The 20,006-nt window shown below is 37.4% G+C and overlaps 1 protein-coding gene across 2 annotated transcripts in view; it reads left to right on the top strand.

The window, feature by feature from the left end:
- The window catches only part of LOC138327308 (UDP-glucose 6-dehydrogenase-like), a 46,489-nt gene that overhangs the window by 5,901 nt on the left and 20,582 nt on the right, over positions 1-20,006 (top strand). For both annotated transcript variants that reach the window (XM_069273293.1, XM_069273292.1), the window contains exons 2-6: positions 2,659-2,827; positions 8,174-8,311; positions 9,033-9,197; positions 11,385-11,582; positions 11,966-12,113. In XM_069273293.1, the coding sequence (XP_069129394.1) occupies positions 2,669-2,827; positions 8,174-8,311; positions 9,033-9,197; positions 11,385-11,582; positions 11,966-12,113 (808 nt within the window). In that variant the 5' untranslated portion in view covers positions 2,659-2,668. The remainder of the gene's footprint in view (positions 1-2,658; positions 2,828-8,173; positions 8,312-9,032; positions 9,198-11,384; positions 11,583-11,965; positions 12,114-20,006) is intronic.

Below are 20,006 nucleotides of genomic sequence, written 5' to 3'. Positions count from 1 at the left end.
ACAACTTTTCAAAACGTTGTAAATGTTGGATTTGGTACATGTAACAATTAAATTGGAAAGTTAACCTTTTACTGATGTTTTCATTTTGATTTTTAGTGCGAGTGCATGTACTCGCTCTATTATTTTCCTTGTCGGGTGTAGAGTAGATGATTTCATACTGGAAATTAAGGTTAGGAAGTAGTTAGCGAGCAGTTAATGTCTAAAAGACATTTTTCAATTTTCAAATATTTTCAAGTAATCACACAAGAGTGTGGCTTTGCAAATTGCTCAATCCTGAATATTCTTGTTTTGACTTCCGGTTTCTGGTTATTGAGAAAGTTTTTCAGCTCTACATAAATGGATAATTTACATAGATTAGAGGTGTAATAATACAATGATGTAATGATATTTGGTCGCAATGCATTATATACTTGACGATACGATATACTTATCTTTACAAAATAAACTACAATTGTCTATTTGTTATGTTTAATTGCTTTAAAGATGCTCCATCGCTGACAAGTGGTATTTTTTTCGTTATCAAAAACAGTAGCAGACGAGACGATTAAGTATTTTTCTTCAGTTACAAAAGTTACTTACTTTACACCATTACCACCGTTGAAAAGTATGAGCTTCTTATTTTACTTCAAGTTAAAATTACAAAAAACTATTAATTGCATCCCGAAAAAATTCAGTGGCACTATATCCTATATGGAATGAAGTACTGATTGGACATGCACCAAAAGCAAAATGAATTATATTATTTTTTGTGTTTATAAGACATATATACACACGATTAAACACCAATTAATGTTCAAGTGATGAGTATTATCTTTAAGGAATCAAAACACATGCAAGTATAACATTGTGTATTCATTCAAACACAAAAGTAAAAAGTAAAAAAATTTAAATTTTAAAACTAACAAATGAATGTATTATAATACTATAATAAAGTATCAAAAACAAGCAAGATGTAACGCAAAATTGTATCATTAAGAAAACATCGCGATACAGCTGTATTGTGATTAATCGTTACACCCTTATATAACATAGATTAATATTACTTAGACACCTCTATCACAAGAGTTCACTTTGGTTAGCATGAAAACCTGGGTAAATGTGTAATAATTTTAAGTCCTAGAAATCGTGACCTAGGTATGTTTTATGTGTCAATCCATGTAGACCAACATCAATTACTAGTATGTGAATGTAATGGATATTCCACACACAGCTAGGGGATGAACAATTTTCAATAACAATACACACTAAAAATATTCCACTGTCCAAAGTCTAACATTGTCTCATTTCACTTTCTTTCTCACTCCTCTGATCTCTGCAAACAGACTGTTAGTTGCACATACAATGTATAAAATCATCAACTGTAGACAGCATAAAATGGTTTTCTCTGACTGTAGAAAGTAAGCTTAAGGTTGATTACATTGTACATACCACTGGTATCTGTCATGGAGGAAATAAAAACATCTTCTAGTACCTAAATTACTGTCAATACCTGACAAATTGGCCTAAATCTCAAATTGACTTCAAACTTACAACCCCGATATTTTGAGGTAGATGTCGAAGAATGTTGGACACATTAACTACTTCTTTAAACAGTTTTATCTGATCATAAGCCAAACTTAAACGAAAAGCAACTTATGTAAGGTTACAAAAAGATTTGTGGAAAAAGTTTCAGTATGTGTTGTATTGTACAGGAAGTTGTATACACGTAAGATATAAATTTTCACAAACTTAATTACGACCACTTTTATGAAAACCACATGTTTGAGATTGTATGGCTACAGGGGAAAATGTTGATAAAATTTGTGATATGATCAGGAAAGAAAGTAGAAGGGAATAGCTTTGATGTATGACTAGTTTTATATTCCTGTAAGTTTAATGCTCATGGCTGGGAAATGTTAATGACAATAGGTGACGTCGGTGGCTGTAACATAAAAATGTAATGTTGGAATGCATTAGGAGTTTTAGGATTGCAAATTCACGAATGCAATTTACAACTGTATTGTTAAGACAATTAAAGTACTAGCTTGCAGCTGTGTGTACATCTACAAATGTACTCATAATTCATTGTAATAGGAAATATATTTACGTATATGGACTGTATTACAAATACATGTGTGAAGAATGTTAGAAACTTTTGATGCTCTATTCAGTAAAGTAATTAGCAACTGAACATAATATGTTTTATGTGATTTTTGTGGTTTTCATTGTGGTTATTTTGTGATTTCCATTGTGTTTTTTTTGTGGTTCCATTGTGGGTTTTTTTGTGGTTTCCATTGTGTATTTTTGTGGAAGCTGATACAGTATGTATTCTCATGTGAGTTTAGTGCTGACCCTGTGACATGTGTACAGTATACACCAGTCTCTCCCAGGCTCCGTAACCACATACAGTACACTATAAATACTGTATCATCACTGAACACCTGAGTGAAATTAAATATAATCTGATATTATTCAAGATTGGATGTAGATTTATGTGGGCAGTGAACGACTGTTACCTAAGGCATAGAAGTTATGAAAGTTTATGTAAATTATTGTAATACTGTTGAACTCTTTCTTATACAGCGATATACATCAACGATTCAGTTATAGTCAGTTGAAAAAATATCTGGACACAGACACTTGGGATTAAATACTCAGTATGGATAATTTTCGTTGCAGACTGTTTGATATGACTCTGAAAAAGATCTGCTGTGTTGGTGCTGGCTATGTCGGAGGACCGACGTGTACGGTCATCGCCAGTAAATGTCCTCAGCTGACCGTTACTGTAGTGGACCTGAGTGAGACTCGGATAGCCCAGTGGAATTCAGAAAACCTCCCAATATTTGAGGTGTGTATATATATATATATGTATATTGTAAATTTGTTAGCAATTGTTTTTTTAGATAAATGACATGAAAAACTCTGATAAATTTGCCTTGATAACAATAGCAGGCTTGCCAATATAGGAAATTGCAATTAAAATTGAAGATCTGAAAGATTAGATTCACATGCAATATACTATATACAATTGTAAAACTGGTTTATGTAGAATATGATACAGCTACAATGTATATATAACATCAATACTGTGACTTGGATGGTTAATTCACCCAAATAAGTTTACCACAAGTCAATTTTCTTGATAATTTTAGTGTTGTGAAGTTACCTATGTTTGATTTATATTTAGTTTTACCATTATCTGTGAAAGCACCCTTTATACATATCAATATCTATATATGTAGTTATAGTTACATCATTGATTTAAACTTCCAGATAGTTTTTATCCAAAATGGTCCAGGTGGTTGCATATAAACTTTAATTATATTTAGTTAAGATACCTTTGAATGATGAACATGTATTTTAACATTGGGCCTCTATATTACAGTATAGTTCACACATGTATAGACATTGGAGTATTTTATTTCAACATGTGGTACATGTGATAAAATGTTCTGTGACCTGGGTTTGTTGATAAATGATTCCATGTGAAATTGGTGATAAGGTCATTAGCGGGCATGACTAAACACCAAATAGGGATATAGGTTTATCAACATTTAAGTATATTTCAAAAATCTTTGACCCTGTCATTTTGTGAAGTTAATGTATATATGATTTTATCAAAAACAGCAGCTGTGTCATGTTCCATTTTACTGCTTTTATATGTCATATACTACATAGAAGGTAATCCCAATGTGATGGTGTATTATTCCACCAATATTACTGGTAATTGTAACTGATTAATGAATAATTAATGATTTACACTTATGCAGTAAATAATATTTTATAAACGTGATCTACACACCACTAATTAAATAAAAATGTGACGAAATGAAAATGTGATTTTTCCTCATCTGGGCCCATTTTTTCAGTCACCGTCACATATTGTTATGTATTCTGTATTGTGTATCATATTCATTCATACATAATAAATAATGATGGTAAGGAGACATCCTAACTTGAATAAATTTTAATAAATCCTACCTGAGGTAAATGTATCTCCTCAGGGGTATCACATAATCTGTACCTGAATCTCTAAATATCTCTTCATCATCAAGTGTCATACACAAATTAACATGGGTTATTGTCCTTTAGTGCAAGGTTTTTGTGGTGTACATCCCTGTTATATTTGTAAATTTTGAATCGTCGAGTGATCATACACAAATTAACATGGGTTATTGTCCTTTAGTACAAGGTTTTTGTGGTGTACATCTCTGTTATATTTGTAAATTTTGAATCGTCGAGTGAACATACACAAATTAACATGGGTTATTGTCCTTCAGTACAAGGTTTTTGTGTTGTACATCCCTGTTATATTTGTAAATTTTGAATCGTCGAGTGATCATACACAAATTAACATGGGTTATTGTCCTTTAGTACAAGGTTTTTGTGGTGTACATCCCTGTTATATTTGTAAATTTTGAATCGTCGAGTGATCATACACAAATTAACATGGGTTATTGTTCTTTAATACAAGGTTTTTGTGGTGTACATCTCTGTTATATTTGTAAATTTTGAATCGTCGAGTGATCATACACAAATTAACATGGGTTATTGTCCTTTAGTACAAGGTTTTTGTGGTGTACATCCCTGTTATATTTGTAAATTTTGAATCGTCGAGTGAACATACACAAATTAACATGGGTTATTGTCCTTTAGTACAAGGTTTTTGTGGTGTACATCCCTGTTATATTTGTAAATTTTGAATCGTCGAGTGATCATACACAAATTAACATGGGTTATTGTCCTTTAGTACAAGGTTTTTGTGGTGTACATCCCTGTTATATTTGTAAATTTTGAATCGTCGAGTGATCATACACAAATTAACATGGGTTATTGTCCTTTAGTACAAGGTTTTTGTGGTGTACATCCCTGTTATATTTGTAAATTTTGAATCATCGAGTGATCATGCACAAATTAACATGGGTTATTGTCCTTTAGTACAAGGTTTTTGTGTTGTACATCCCTGTTATATTTGTAAATTTTGAATCGTCGAGTGATCATACACAAATTAACATGGGTTATTGTCCTTTAGTACAAGGTTTTTGTGGTGTACATCCCTGTTATATTTGTAAATTTTGAATCGTCTGGTGATCATACACAAATTAACATGGCTTATTGTCCTTTAGTACAAGGTTTTTGTGGTGTACATCCCTGTTATATTTGTAAATTTTGAATGGTCTGGTGATCATACACAAATTAACATGGGTTATTGTCCTTTAGTACAAGGTTTTTGTGGTGTACATCTCTGTTATATTTGTAAATTTTGAATCGTCGAGTGATCGTACACAAATTAACATGGGTTATTGTCCTTTAGTACAAGGTTTTTGTGGTGTACATCCCTATTATATTTGTAAATTTTGAATCGTCTAGTGATCATACACAAATTAACATAGGTTATTGTCCTTTAGTACAAGGTTTTTGTGGTGTACATCTCTGTTATATTTGTAAATTTTGAATCGTCGAGTGATCATACACAAATTAACATGGGTTATTGTCCTTTAGTACAAGGTTTTTGTGGTGTACATCCCTGTTATATTTGTAAATTTTGAATTGTCTGGTGATCATACACAAATTAACATGGGTTATTGTCCTTTACTACAAGGTTTTTGTGGTGTACATCCCTATTATATTTGTAAATTTTGAATCGTCGAGTGATCGTACACAAATTAACATGGGTTATTGTCCTTTAGTACAAGGTTTTTGTGGTGTACATCCCTATTATATTTGTAAATTTTGAATCGTCGAGTGATCATACACAAATTAACATGGGTTATTGTCCTTTAGTACAAGGTTTTTGTGGTGTACATCCCTGTTATATTTGTAAATTTTGAATCGTCTGGTGATCATACACAAATTAACATGGGTTATTGTCCTTTAGTACAAGGTTTTTGTGGTGTACATCTCTGTTATATTTGTAAATTTTGAATCGTCTGGTGATCATACACAAATTAACATGGGTTATTGTCCTTTAGTACAAGGTTTTTGTGGTGTACATCCCTATTATATTTGTAAATTTTGAATCGTCGAGTGATCGTACACAAATTAACATGGGTTATTGTCCTTTAGTACAAGGTTTTTGTGGTGTACATCCCTATTATATTTGTAAATTTTGAATCGTCGAGTGATCATACACAAATTAACATGGGTTATTGTCCTTTAGTACAAGGTTTTTGTGGTGTACATCCCTATTATATTTGTAAATTTTGAATCGTCGAGTGATCATACACAAATTAACATGGGTTATTGTCCTTTAGTACAAGGTTTTTGTGGTGTACATCCCTGTTATATTTGTAAATTTTGAATCGTCGAGTGATCGTACACAAATTAACATGGGTTATTGTCCTTTAGTACAAGGTTTTTGTGGTGTACATCCCTGTTATATTTGTAAATTTTGAATCGTCGAGTGATCGTACACAAATTAACATAGGTTATTGTCCTTTAGTACAAGGTTTTTGTGGTGTACATCCCTATTATATTTGTAAATTTTGAATCGTCGAGTGAACATACACAAATTAACATGGGTTATTGTCCTTTAGTACAAGGTTTTTGTGTTGTACATCCCTGTTATATTTGTAAATATTGAATCGTCGAGTGATCATACACAAATTAACATGGGTTATTGTCCTTTAGTATAAGGTTTTTGTGGTGTACATCCCTGTTATATTTGTAAATTTTGAATCGTCGAGTGAACATACACAAATTAACATGGGTTATTGTCCTTTAGTACAAGGTTTTTGTGGTGTACATCTCTGTTATATTTGTAAATTTTGAATCGTCGAGTGATCATACACAAATTAACATGGGTTATTGTCCTTTAGTACAAGGTTTTTGTGTTGTACATCCCTGTTATATTTGTAAATTTTGAATCGTCTGGTGATCATACACAAATTAACATGGGTTATTGTCCTTTAGTACAAGGTTTTTGTGGTGTACATCTCTGTTATATTTGTAAATTTTGAATTGTCTGGTGATCATACACAAATTAACATGGGTTATTGTCCTTTAGTACAAGGTTTTTGTGGTGTACATCTCTGTTATATTTGTAAATTTTGAATCGTCGAGTGATCGTACACAAATTAACATGGGTTATTGTCCTTTAGTACAAGGTTTTTGTGGTGTACATCCCTGTTATATTTGTAAATTTTGAATCGTCGAGTGATCATACACAAATTAACATGGGTTATTGTCCTTTAGTACAAGGTTTTTGTGGTGTACATCCCTGTTATATTTGTAAATTTTGAATCGTCGAGTGATCATACACAAATTAACATGGGTTATTGTCCTTTAGTACAAGGTTTTTGTGGTGTACATCCCTGTTATATTTGTAAATTTTGAATCGTCGAGTGATCATACACAAATTAACATGGGTTATTGTCCTTTAGTACAAGGTTTTTGTGGTGTACATCCCTGTTATATTTGTAAATTTTGACAGCTTTAGCCATTTGATCATATGCCTGATTCCAGGCCCTGGTAACGACCCCTCACAGCCCTGGTAGATCTAAATCTCGAGAGATATGGGTTAGCACTAATTAATTAAGACATTTATCAAAAGACAATACATTAAGTTTGCTTGATTACACTTATTCTGTTTAATGTTGTTTGTTTGCTTGATTACACTTACTCTGTTTAATGCTGTTTGCTTGCTTGATTACACTTACTCTGTTTAATGTTGTTTGTTTGCTTGATTACACTTACTCTGTTTAATGCTGTTTGTTTGCTTGATTACACTTACTCTGTTTAATGTTGTTTGTTTGCTTGATTACACTTACTCTGCTTAATGTTGTTTGTTTGCTTGATTACACTTACTCTGTTTAATGCTGTTTGTTTGCTTGATTACACTTACTCTGTTTAATGCTGTTTGTTTGCTTGATTACACTTACTCTGTTTAATGCTGTTTGTTTGCTTGATTACACTTACTCTGTTTAATGCTGTTTGTTTGGTTGATTTATAGTCCAATCTACTACACAATCTGGATTCTGTGGAGGCATGGTCTACCTGTTGTATCTGATGGCTAGCTCAAAACCATGATACCACAGACCATTTGTCATCAAAATATATAATGCTAATAGTCATTAGGGCTGAAAGATATACTATATATGAAAGATATATTATATTATATTATTCTTCTGAGATTACATAGCTTTTGTTGTTATATTATAATTCTTCCCAGACTAACACAGACCTCTGTTTACAGCCTGGTCTGTACGACTTAGTGAAGGAATGTCGAGGCCGAAACCTGTTTTTCTCCACCAATGTGAAGGAGGCCATCGTGGAAGCTGACCTCATCTTTATCTGTGTAAACACCCCAACTAAACACTTTGGGAAGGGCAAGGTAAGAAATCTTACCAAGTATGACATCAAGGGCATAGTAAGAAATCTTACCAAGTAAGACACCAAGGGCAAGGTAAGAAATCTTACCAGGTATGACACCAAGGGCAAGGTAAGAAATCTTACCAAGTATGACACCAAGGGCAAGGTAAGAAATCTTACCAAGTATGACACCAAGGCAAGGTAAGAAATCTTACCAAGTATGACACCAAGATGCCCAGAGATGGTATAGCAGTCTTATAAATTAAGGGCTACCAAGTTACCTAGTCTCATTCATAGTCACTGGGGTTACTTTAATCATGATCTCTATAAAAATGCTCCGAAACTTTGTACCAAGCCAAGAAGCAACAGTTCAGAGTCCTGCTGAGGTCGAGGGTTAGCCTGGGTTTGATAGATAATCTTCACATCACCCAAAGTAATTGAGGTCAAATTGGCTAAACTTTCGCAAAACTTCTCTTTAGTCAAGAGATCTACCTTAATTTTTATCTAGAATTAAACTTATGTTTATATGCAATGATGATATCTATACAGCATATGATATGAGTAACGCCATTCAGCCATTGTTATATTATGTTTAGTTAGGTATTTCTTATTGATCAAATAACAAAACTTTTTATGTACTTTTGACTGTAATTTGTTATGGAAATTAGAAACTATTAATTCAATAGTAGTCAGTTGTAAATACCGAATATACAGTGTAATGATGTGTACATATGCTGTAACAGGGCCGAGCAGCAGACCTGAAGTATATAGAATCAGCGGCACGAATGATCGCAGAGGTATCCCAGAATTCCAAGATCGTGGTGGAGAAGAGTACCGTCCCCGTGAAGGCAGCAGAAAGTATCACAAACATAATGAGGGCTAACATCAAACCTGGGGTTCAATATCAGGTACTGTAGGGTTTATATTCAAATCACATTCAATTGCTACGGTTTATACTCAAATCACATTCAATGGCTACAGTTTATACTCAAATCACATTGAATGGTCAGGAATTTCAATATCAGGTACTGTAGGGTTTATACTCAAATCACATTCAATGGCTACAGTTTATACTCAAATCACATTGAATGGTCAGGAATTTCAATATCAGGTACTGTAGGGTTTATACTCAAATCACATTCAATTGCTACGGTTTATACTCAAATCACATTGAATGGTCAGGAATTTCAATATCAGGTACTGTAGGGTTTATACTCAAATCACATTGAATGGTGGTTCAATATCAGGTACTGTAGAGTTTATACTCAAATCACATTGAATGGAAAGAATTTTAATATCAGGTACTGCAGGGTTTATACTCAAATCACATTGAATGGCTACGGTTTATACTCAAATTACATTGAATGGTCAGGAATTTCAAAATCAGGTAGGGTTTATACTCAAATCACATTGAATGGTCAGGAAATTCAATATCAGGTACTATAGGGTTTATACTCAAATCACATTGAATGGGCATGAATTTCAATATCAGGTAGGGTTTATACTCAAATCACATTGAATGGTCAGGAATTTCAATATCAGGTACTGTAGGGTTTATCCTTGAATCACACTGAATGGTCAGGAATTTCAATATCAGGTACTGTACGGTTTATCCTTGAATCACACTGAATGGTCAGGAATTTCAATATCAGGTACTGTAGGGTTTATACTCAAATCACATTGAATGGCTACGGTTTATACTCAAATCACATTTAATGACAAGGAATTTTAATATCAGGTAGGGTTTATACTCAAATCACATTGAATGGTCAGGAATTTCAATATCAGGTACTGTAGGGTTTATCCTTGAATCACATTGAATGGTCAGAAATTTCAATATCAGGTAGGGTTTATCCTTGAATCACATTGAATGGTCAGGAATTTCAATATCAGGTACTGTATGGTTTATCCTTGAATCACATTGAATGGTCAGGAATTTCAATATCAGGTAGGGTTTATACTCAAATCACATTGAATGGAAAGAATTTTAATATCAGGTACTGTAGGGTTTATACTCAAATCACATGGAATGGTCAGGAATTTTAATATCAGGTAGGGTTTATTCTCAAATCACATTGAATGGGCAGGAATTTCAATATCAGATAGGGTTTATACTTGAATCACATTGAATGGTCAGGAATTTCAATATCAGGTACTGTATGGTTTATCCTTGAATCACATTGAATGGTCAGGAATTTCAATATCAGGTAGGGTTTATACTCAAATCACATTGAATGGAAAGAATTTTAATATCAGGTACTGTAGGGTTTATACTCAAATCACATGGAATGGTCAGGAATTTTAATATCAGGTAGGGTTTATTCTCAAATCACATTGAATGGGCAGGAATTTCAATATCAGATAGGGTTTATACTTGAATCACATTGAACGGTCAGGAATTTCAATATCAGGTAGTGTTTATCCTCGAATCACATTGAATGGCTACGGTTTATACTCAAATTACATGTAATGGCCAAGAATTTTCAATATCAGTTAGGGTTTATACTCAAATCACATTGAATGGCTACAGTTTGTGCTCAAATCACATTTAATGACCAGGAATTTTGATATCAGGTAGGGTTTATACTCAAATCACATTGAATGGCTACGGTTTATACGCAAATCACATTTAATGACCAGGAATTTTAATATCAGGTAGGGTTTTTACTCAAACCACATTCAATGGCAAGGAATTTCAAAATCAGGTAGGGTTTATACTCGAATCACATTGAATGGCTATGGTTTATGCTCAAATCACATTCAATGGCCAGGAATTTCAAAATCAGGTAGGGTTTATACTCAAATCACATTCAATGGCCAGTGATATTAATGTAGAATTCAGTCTATAATTAGAGTTTACACTATTTAAATTAGGTATACAAATTTCTACTTAGATTATTGTACACAATTGATATAAGATATAATCAAAATTTGATATCTACCATAATCCGGTCTAGATATCATCTCTTGGTTTTATCGTCATATTATGTATTTGGATGTTGATTATTACATAACATGATGTTGTTAAAATACTGTCTTAAGACTCTAGATGAATTTTCCTGATATTTTACTACATATTCTAAAATACCTTACAGGTTCTGTCCAATCCTGAGTTCCTCGCGGAGGGAACAGCTGTCAATGATTTAATCTATCCCGACCGCGTTCTGATTGGTGGAGACCCATCTCCACTGGGACAGGAAGCCATCCAATCACTTCGCTGGATCTATGAACACTGGGTCCCGCAGGATAAGATTATTACGATGAATACCTGGTCCTCGGAACTCTCCAAGCTAGTAAGTCATTTTCTAATTGTTCTGTTATAGTTTTGTGTTGACAATTTGATTAGGATGTAGTATACAATACAGTTGTCAGTGCCATAGCACAAATGGTAAGTCTCAGCAGTGAAAGTTAATGCCTCCCTCCCCCCTTTCTTTGGATGTTTAGAATATCACCTCGTGTAATCCATCCCAGGGTTACAAGTTTGAAACCCAAATGGGGCAGTTGTCGAGTGCTGATTATAGGTAAGAGGATATCTTCTGTACACACCTACTTTCCTCTACTGTTTGAACCTGACGTGTAAAATGACCCAGGCTGTTAATAGGACATCATAATAAACCCAGATCTGTTTCCTTTTCAGACAATTACAGGTAAATCATGTGTAACCTTTGTATTGTAGGCAGCTAATGCTTTCCTCGCTCAAAGAATCTCAAGTATCAACGCCATGTCAGCGATCTGTGAGATGACAGGTGCCGATGTCTCGGAGGTGGCCAACGCTGTCGGGAGGGATACCAGAATCGGAAACAAATTCCTCAAAGCCAGCGTAGGTTAGTATCCTCAAAGTCAGTGTAGGTTAGTATCCTCAAAGCCAGTGTAGGTTAGTATACTCAAAGTCAGTGTAGGTTAGTATCCTCAAAGCCAGTGTAGGTTAGTATCCTCAAAGCCAGTGTAGGTTAGTATCCTCAAAGCCAGTGTAGGTTAGTATCCTTAAAGCCAGTGTAGGTTAGTATCCTCAAAGCCAGTGTAGGTTAGTATCCTCAAAACCAGTGTAGGTTAGTATCCTCAAAGCCAGTGTAGGTTAGTATCCTCAAAGCCAGTGTAGGTTAGTATCCTCAAAGCCAGTGTAGGTTAGTATCCTCAAAGCCAGTGTAGGTTAGTATCCTCAAAACCAGTGTAGGTTAGTATCCTCAAAGCCAGTGTAGGTTAGTATCCTCAAAGCCAGTGTAGGTTAGTATCCTCAAAGCCAGTGTAGGTTAGTATCCTCAAAGTCAGTGTAGGTTAGTATCCTCAAAGCCAGTGTAGGTTAGTATCCTCAAAGCCAGTGTAGGTTAGTATCCTCAAAGCCAGCGTAGGTTAGTATCCTCAAAGCCAATGTTGGTTAGTATCCTCAAAGCCAGTGTAGGTTAGTATCCTCAAAGTCAGTGAAGGTTAGTATCCTCAAAGCCAGTGTAGGTCAGTATCCTCAAAGCCAGCGTAGGTTAGTATCCTCAAAGTCAGTGTAGGTTAGTATCCTCAAAGCCAGCGTAGGCTAGTATCCTCAAACCCAGTGTAGGTTAGTATCCTCAAAGTCAGTGTAGGTTAGTATCCTCAAAGCCAGCGTAGGTTAGTATCCTCAAAGTCAGTGTAGGTCAGTATCCTCAAAGCCAGTGTAGGTTAGTATCCTCAAAGTCAGTGTAGGTTAGTATCCTCAAAGCCAGCGTAGGCTAGTATCCTCAAACCCAGTGTAGGTTAGTATCCTCAAAGCCAGCGTAGGCTAGTATCCTCAAAGCCAGCGTAGGTTAGTATTCTCAAAGCCAGCGTAGGTTAGTATCCTCAAAGCCAGTGTAGGTTAGTATCCTCAAAGCCAGTGTAGGTTAGTATCCTCAAAGTCAGTGTAGGTTAGTATCCTCAAAGCCAGTGTAGGTTAGTATCCTCAAAGCCAGTGTAGGTTAGTATCCTCAAAGCCAGTGTAGGTTAGTATCCTCAAAGCCAGTGTAGGTTAGTATCCTCAAAGCCAGTGTAGGTTAGTATCCTCAAAGCCAGCGTAGGTTAGTATCCTCAAAGCCAGTGTAGGTTAGTATCCTCAAAGCCAGTGTAGGTTAGTATCCTCAAAGTCAGTGTAGGTTAGTATCCTCAAAGCCAGTGTAGGTTAGTATCCTCAAAGCCAGTGTAGGTTAGTATCCTCAAAGCCAGTGTAGGTTAGTATCCTCAAAGTCAGTGTAGGTTAGTATCCTCAAAGTCAGTGTAGGTTAGTATCCTCAAAGCCAGTGTAGGTTAGTATCCTCAAAGCCAGTGTAGGTTAGTATCCTCAAAGTCAGTGTAGGTTAGTATCCTCAAAGCCAGTGTAGGTTAGTATCCTCAAAGCCAGTGTAGGTTAGTATCCTCAAAGTCAGTGTAGGTTAGTATCCTCAAAGTCAGTGTAGGTTAGTATCCTCAAATCCTCAAAGCCAGCGTAGGTTAGTATCCTCAAAGCCAGTGTAGGTTAGTATCCTCAAAGCCAGCGTAGGTTAGTATCCTCAAAGTCAGTGTAGGTTAGTATCCTCAAAGTCAGTGTAGGTTAGTATCCTCAAAACCAGTGTAGGTTAGTATCCTCAAAGTCAGTGTAGGTTAGTATCCTCAAAGCCAGTGTAGGTTAGTATCCTCAAACCCAGTGTAGGTTAGTATCCTCAAACCCAGTGTAGGTTAGTATCCTCAAACCCAGTGTAGGTTAGTATCCTCAAAGCCAGTGTAGGTTAGTATCCTTAAAGCCAGTGTAGGTTAGTATCCTCAAAACCAGTGTTGGTTAGTATCCTCAAAACCAGTGTAGGTTAGTATCCTCAAAGCCAGTGTAGGTTAGTATCCTCAAAACCAGTGTAGGTTAGTATCCTCAAAACCAGCGTAGGTTAGTATCCTCAAAGTCAGTGTAGGTTAGTATCCTTAAAGCCAGTGTAGGTTAGTATCCTCAAAACCAGCGTAGGTTAGTATCCTCAAAGTCAGTGTAGGTTAGTATCCTCAAAGTCAGTGTAGGTTAGTATCCTCAAAGTCAGTGTAGGTTAGTATCCTCAAAGCCAGCGTAGGTTAGTATCCTCAAAGTCAGTGTAGGTTAGTATCCTCAAAGCCAGTGTAGGTTAGTATCCTCAAAGTCAGTGTAGGTTAGTATCCTTAAAGCCAGTGTAGGTTAGTATCCTCAAAACCAGTGTAGGTTAGTATCCTCAAAACCAGTGTAGGTTAGTATCCTCAAAGCCAGTGTAGGTTAGTATCCTTAAAGCCAGTGTAGGTTAGTATCCTCAAAACCAGCGTAGGTTAGTATCCTCAAAGTCAGTGGAGGTTAGTATCCTCAAAGTCAGTGTAGGTTAGTATCCTCAAAGCCAGCGTAGGTTAGTATCCTCAAAGTGGTAGGTTAGTATCCTCAAAGTCAGTGTAGGTTAGTATCCTCAAAGCCAGTGTAGGTTAGTATCCTCAAAGCCAGTGTAGGTCAGTATCCTCAAAGCCAGTGTAGGTTAGTATCCTCAAAGTCAGTGTAGGTTATTATCCTCAAAGTCAGCTTAGGTTAGTATCCTCAAAGTCAGTGTAGGTTAGTATCCTCAAAGTCAGTGTAGGTTAGTATCCTCAAAGCCAGTGTAGGTTAGTATCCTCAAAGCCAGTGTAGGTTAGTATCCTCAAAGCCAGTGTAGGTTAGTATCCTCAAAGTCAGTGTAGGTTAGTATCCTCAAAGTCAGTGTAGGTTAGTATCCTCAAAGCCAGTGTAGGTTAGTATCCTCAAAGCCAGTGTAGGTTAGTATCCTCAAAGCCAGTGTAGGTTAGTATCCTCAAAGCCAGTGTAGGTTAGTATCCTCAAAGCCAGCGTAGGTTAGTATCCTCAAAGCCAGCGTAGGTTAGTATCCTCAAAGCCAGCGTAGGTTAGTATCCTCAAAGTCAGTGTAGGTTAGTATCCCCAAAGCCAGCGTAGGTTAGTATCCTTAAAGCCAGGGTTGGTTAGTATCCTCAAAGTCAATGTTGGTTAGTATCCTCAAAGCCAGTGTAGGTTAGTATCCTCAAAGCCAGCGTAGGTTAGTATCCTCAAAGCCAGCGTAGGTTAGTATTCTCAAAGCCAGCATAGGTAGTATCCTCAAAGCCAGTGTAGGTTAGTATCCTTAAAGCCAGTGTAGGTTAGTATCCTCAAAGTCAGTGTAGGTTATTAATCTCAAAGTCAGCTTAGGTTAGTATCCTCAAAGTCAGTGTAGGTTAGTATCCTCAAAGTCAGTGTAGGTTAGTATCCTCAAAGCCAGCGTAGGTTAGTATCCTCAAAGCCAGTGTAGGTTAGTATCCTCAAAGTCAGTGTAGGTTAGTATCCTCAAAGTCAGTGTAGGTTAGTATCCTCAAAGTCAGTGTAGGTTAGTATCCTCAAAGCCAGTGTAGGTTAGTATCCTCAAAGTCAGTGTAGGTTAGTATCCTCAAAGCCAGCGTAGGTTAGTATCCTCAAGGCCAGTGTAGGTTAGTATCCTCAAAGCCAGCGTAGGTTAGTATCCTCAAAGCCAGCATAGGTTAGTATCCTCAAAGTCAGTGTTGGTTAGTATCCTCAAAGCCAGTGTAGGTTAGTATCCTCAAAGCCAGCGTAGGTTAGTATCCTCAAAGCCAGCGTAGGTTAGTATCCTCAAAGCCAGTGTAGGTTAGTATCCTCAAAGCCAGCGTAGGTTAGTATCCTCAAAGCCAGTGTAGGTTAGTATCCTCAAAGCCAGTGTAGGTTAGTATCCTCAAAGCCAGTGTAGGTTAGTATCCTCAAAGTCAGTGTAGGTTAGTATCCTCAAAGTCAGTGTAGGTTAGTATCCTCAAAGCCAGCGTAGGTTAGTATCCTCAAAGTCAGTGTAGGTTAGTATCCTCAAAGCCAGTGTAGGTTAGTATCCTCAAAGTCAGTGTAGGTTAGTATCCTCAAAGTCAGTGTAGGTTAGTATCCTCAAAGCCAGCGTAGGTTAGTATCCTCAAAGTCAGTGTAGGTTAGTATCCTCAAAGCCAGTGTAGGTTAGTATCCTCAAAGTCAGTGTAGGTTAGTATCCTCAAAGCCAGCGTAGGTTAGTATCCTCAAAGCCAGCGTAGGTTAGTATCCTCAAAGCCAGTGTGTAGGTTAGTATCCTCAAAGCCAGTGTAGGTTAGTATCCTCAAAGCCAGTGTAGGTTAGTATCCTCAAAGCCAGTGTAGGTTAGTATCCTCAAAGCCAGTGTAGGTTAGTATCCTCAAAGCCAGTGTAGGTTAGTATCCTCAAAGTCAGTGTAGGTTAGTATCCTCAAAGTCAGCTTAGGTTAGTATCCTCCAAGCAAGTGTAGGTTAGTATCCTCAAACCCAGTGTAGGTTAGTATCCTCAAAGCAGTAATCTCAAAGCAGTGTAGGCTAGTATCCTCAAAGCCAGCGTAGGTTAGTATCCTCAAGGCCAGTGTAGGTTAGTATCCTCAAAACCAGCGTAGGTTAGTATCCTCAAAGTCAGTGTAGGTTAGTATCCTCGAAGCCGGTGTAGGTTAGTATCCTCAAAGCCAGTGTAGGTTAGTATCCTCAAAGCCAGTGTAGGTTAGTATCCTCAAAGTCAGTGTAGGTTAGTATCCTCAAAGTCAGTGTAGGTTAGTATCCTCAAAGCCAGTGTGTAGGTTAGTATCCTCAAAGCCAGTGTAGGTTAGTATCCTCAAAGTCAGTGTAGGTTAGTATCCTCAAAGCCAGTGTAGGTTAGTATCCTCAAAGCCAGTGTAGGTTAGTATCCTCAAAGTCAGTGTAGGTAAGTATCCTCAAAGTCAGTGTAGGTTAGTATCCTCAAACCCAGTGTAGGTTAGTATCCTCAAAGCCAGTGTAGGTTAGTATCCGCAAACCCAGTGTAGGTTAGTATCCTCAAAGCCAGTGTAGGTTAGTATCCTCAAAGCCAGTGTAGGTTAGTATCCTCAAACCCAGTGTAGGTTAGTATCCTCAAAGCCAGTGTAGGTTAGTATCCTCAAAGCCAGTGTAGGTCAGTATCCTCAAAGTCAGTGTAGGTTAGTATCCTCAAAGTCAGTGTAGGTTAGTATCCTCAAAGCCAGTGTAGGTTAGTATCCTCAAAGCCAGTGTAGGTTAGTATCCTCAAAGCCAGCGTAGGTTAGTATCCTCAAAACCAGTGTAGGTCAGTATCCTCAAAGTCAGTGTAGGTTAGTATCCTCAAACCCAGTGTAGGTTAGTATCCTCAAACCCAGTGTAGGTTAGTATCCTCAAAGTCGGTGTAGGTTAGTATCCTCAAAGCCAGTGTAGGTAGTATCCTCAAAGTCAGTGTAGGTCAGTATCCTCAAAGTCAGTGTAGGTTAGTATTCTCAAAGTCAGAGTAGGTTAGTATCCTCAAAGCCAGTGTAGGTTAGTATCCTCAAAGTCAGTGTAGGTTAGTATCCTCAAAGTCAGTGTAGGTTAGTATCCTCAAAGCCAGCGTAGGTTAGTATCCTCAAAGTCAGTGTAGGTTAGTATCCTCAAAGCCAGTGTAGGTTAGTATCCTCAAAGCCAGTGTAGGTTAGTATCCTCAAAGCCAGTGTAGGTTAGTATCCTCAAAGCCAGTGTAGGTCAGTATCCTCAAAGTCAGTGTAGGTTAGTATCCTCAAAGCCAGCGTAGGTTAGTATCCTCAAAGCCAGCGTAGGTCAGTATCCTCAAAGTCAGTGTAGGTCAGTATCCTCAAAGCCAGCGTAGGTTAGTATCCTCAAAGCCAGCTTAGGTTAGTATCCTCAAAGTCAGCGTAGGTTAGTATCCTCAAAACCAGTGTAGGTCAGTATCCTCAAAGTCAGTGTAGGTTAGTATCCTCGAAGTCAGTGTAGGTTAGTATCCTCAAAGCCAGTTTTGGTTAGTATCCTCAAAGTCAGTGTAGGTTAGTATCCTCAAAGTCAGTGTAGGTTAGTATCCTCAAACCCAGTGTAGGTTAGTATCCTCAAAGCCAGTGTAGGTTAGTATCCTCAAACCCAGTGTAGGTTAGTATCCTCAAACCCAGTGTAGGTTAGTATCCTCAAAGCCAGTGTAGGTTAGTATCCTCAAACCCAGTGTAGGTTAGTATCCTCAAAGCCAGTGTAGGTTAGTATCCTCAAACCCAGTGTAGGTTAGTATCCTCAAAGCCAGTGTAGGTTAGTATCCTCAAAGTCAGTGTAGGTTAGTATCCTCAAACCCAGTGTAGGTTAGTATCCTCAAAGCCAGTGTAGGTCAGTATCCTCAAAGCCAGTGTAGGTTAGTATCCTCAAAGTCAGTGTAGGTTATTATCCTCAAAGTCAGCTTAGGTTAGTATCCTCAAAGTCAGTGTAGGTTAGTATCCTCAAAGTCAGCTTAGGTTAGTATCCTCAAAGCCAGCGTAGGTTAGTATCCTCAAGGCCAGTGTAGGTTAGTATCCTCAAAGTCAGTGTAGGTTAGTATCCTCAAAGTCAGTGTAGGTTAGTATCCTCAAAGCCAGCGTAGGTTAGTATCCTCAAAGTCAGTGTAGGTTAGTATCCTCAAAGCCAGCGTAGGTTAGTATCCTCAAGGCCAGTGTAGGTTAGTATCCTCAAAGCCAGTGTAGGTTAGTATCCTCAAAGCCAGCGTAGGTTAGTATCCTCAAAGTCAGTGTAGGTTAGTATCCTCAAAGCCAGCGTAGGTTAGTATCCTCAAAGCCAGCGTAGGTTAGTATCCTCAAAGCCAGCGTAGGTTAGTATCCTCAAAGCCAGTGTAGGTTAGTATCCTCAAAGTCAGTGTAGGTTAGTATCCTCAAAGTCAGTGTAGGTTAGTATCCTCAATATCCTCAAAGCCAGCGTAGGTTAGTATCCTCAAAGTCAGTGTAGATTAGTATCCTCAAAGTCAGTGTAGGTTAGTATCCTCAAAGCCAGCGTGGGTTAGTATCCTCAAAGTCAGTGTAGATTAGTATCCTCAAAGACAGTGTAGGTTAGTATCCTCAAAGTCAGTGTAGGTTAGTATCCTCAAAGTCAGCGTAGGTTAGTATCCTCAAAGTCAGTGTAGGTTAGTATCCCCAAAGCCAGCGTAGGTTAGTATCCTCAAAGTCAGTGTAGGTTAGTATCCTCAAAGTCAGCATAGGTTAGTATCCTCAAAGTCAGTGTAGGTTAGTATCCCCAAAGCCAGCGTAGGTTAGTATCCTTAAAGCCAGGGTTGGTTAGTATCCTCAAAGTCAATGTTGGTTAGTATCCTCAAAGCCAGTGTAGGTTAGTATCCTCAAAGCCAGCGTAGGTTAGTATCCTCAAAGCCAGTGTAGGTTAGTATCCTCAAAGCCAGCGTAGGTTAGTATTCTCAAAGCCAGCATAGGTAGTATCCTCAAAGCCAGTGTAGGTTAGTATCCTTAAAGCCAGTGTAGGTTAGTATCCTTAAAGCCAGTGTAGGTTAGTATCCTCAAAGTCAGTGTAGGTCAGTATCCTCAAAGTCAGTGTAGGTTAGTATCCTCAAAGCCAGCGTAGGTTATTATCCTCAAAGTCAGTGTAGGTTAGTATCCTCAAAGCCAGCGTAGGTTAGTATCCTCAAAGTCAGTGTAGGTTAGTATCCTCAAAGCCAGTGTAGGTTAGTATCCTCAAAGCCAGTGAAGGTTAGTATCCTTAAAGTCAGTGTTGGTTAGTATCCTCAAAGTCAGTGTAGGTTAGTATCTTCAAACCCAGTGTAGGTTAGTATCCTCAAAGTCAGTGTAGGTTAGTATCCTCAAAGCCAGCGTAGGTTAGTATCCTCAAAGTCAGTGTAGGTTATTATCCTCAAAGCCAGTGTAGGTTAGTATCCTCAAAGTCAGTGTAGGTTAGTATCCTCAAAGCCAGCGTAGGTTAGTATCCTCAAA

The sequence above is a fragment of the Argopecten irradians genome, chromosome 7, assembly GCF_041381155.1.
Source record: "Argopecten irradians isolate NY chromosome 7, Ai_NY, whole genome shotgun sequence".
Taxonomy (NCBI): Eukaryota; Metazoa; Mollusca; class Bivalvia; order Pectinida; family Pectinidae; genus Argopecten; species Argopecten irradians.
The sequence above is the reverse complement of the archived record's forward strand: the minus strand, read 5'-3'. Positions and strand labels throughout refer to the sequence as shown.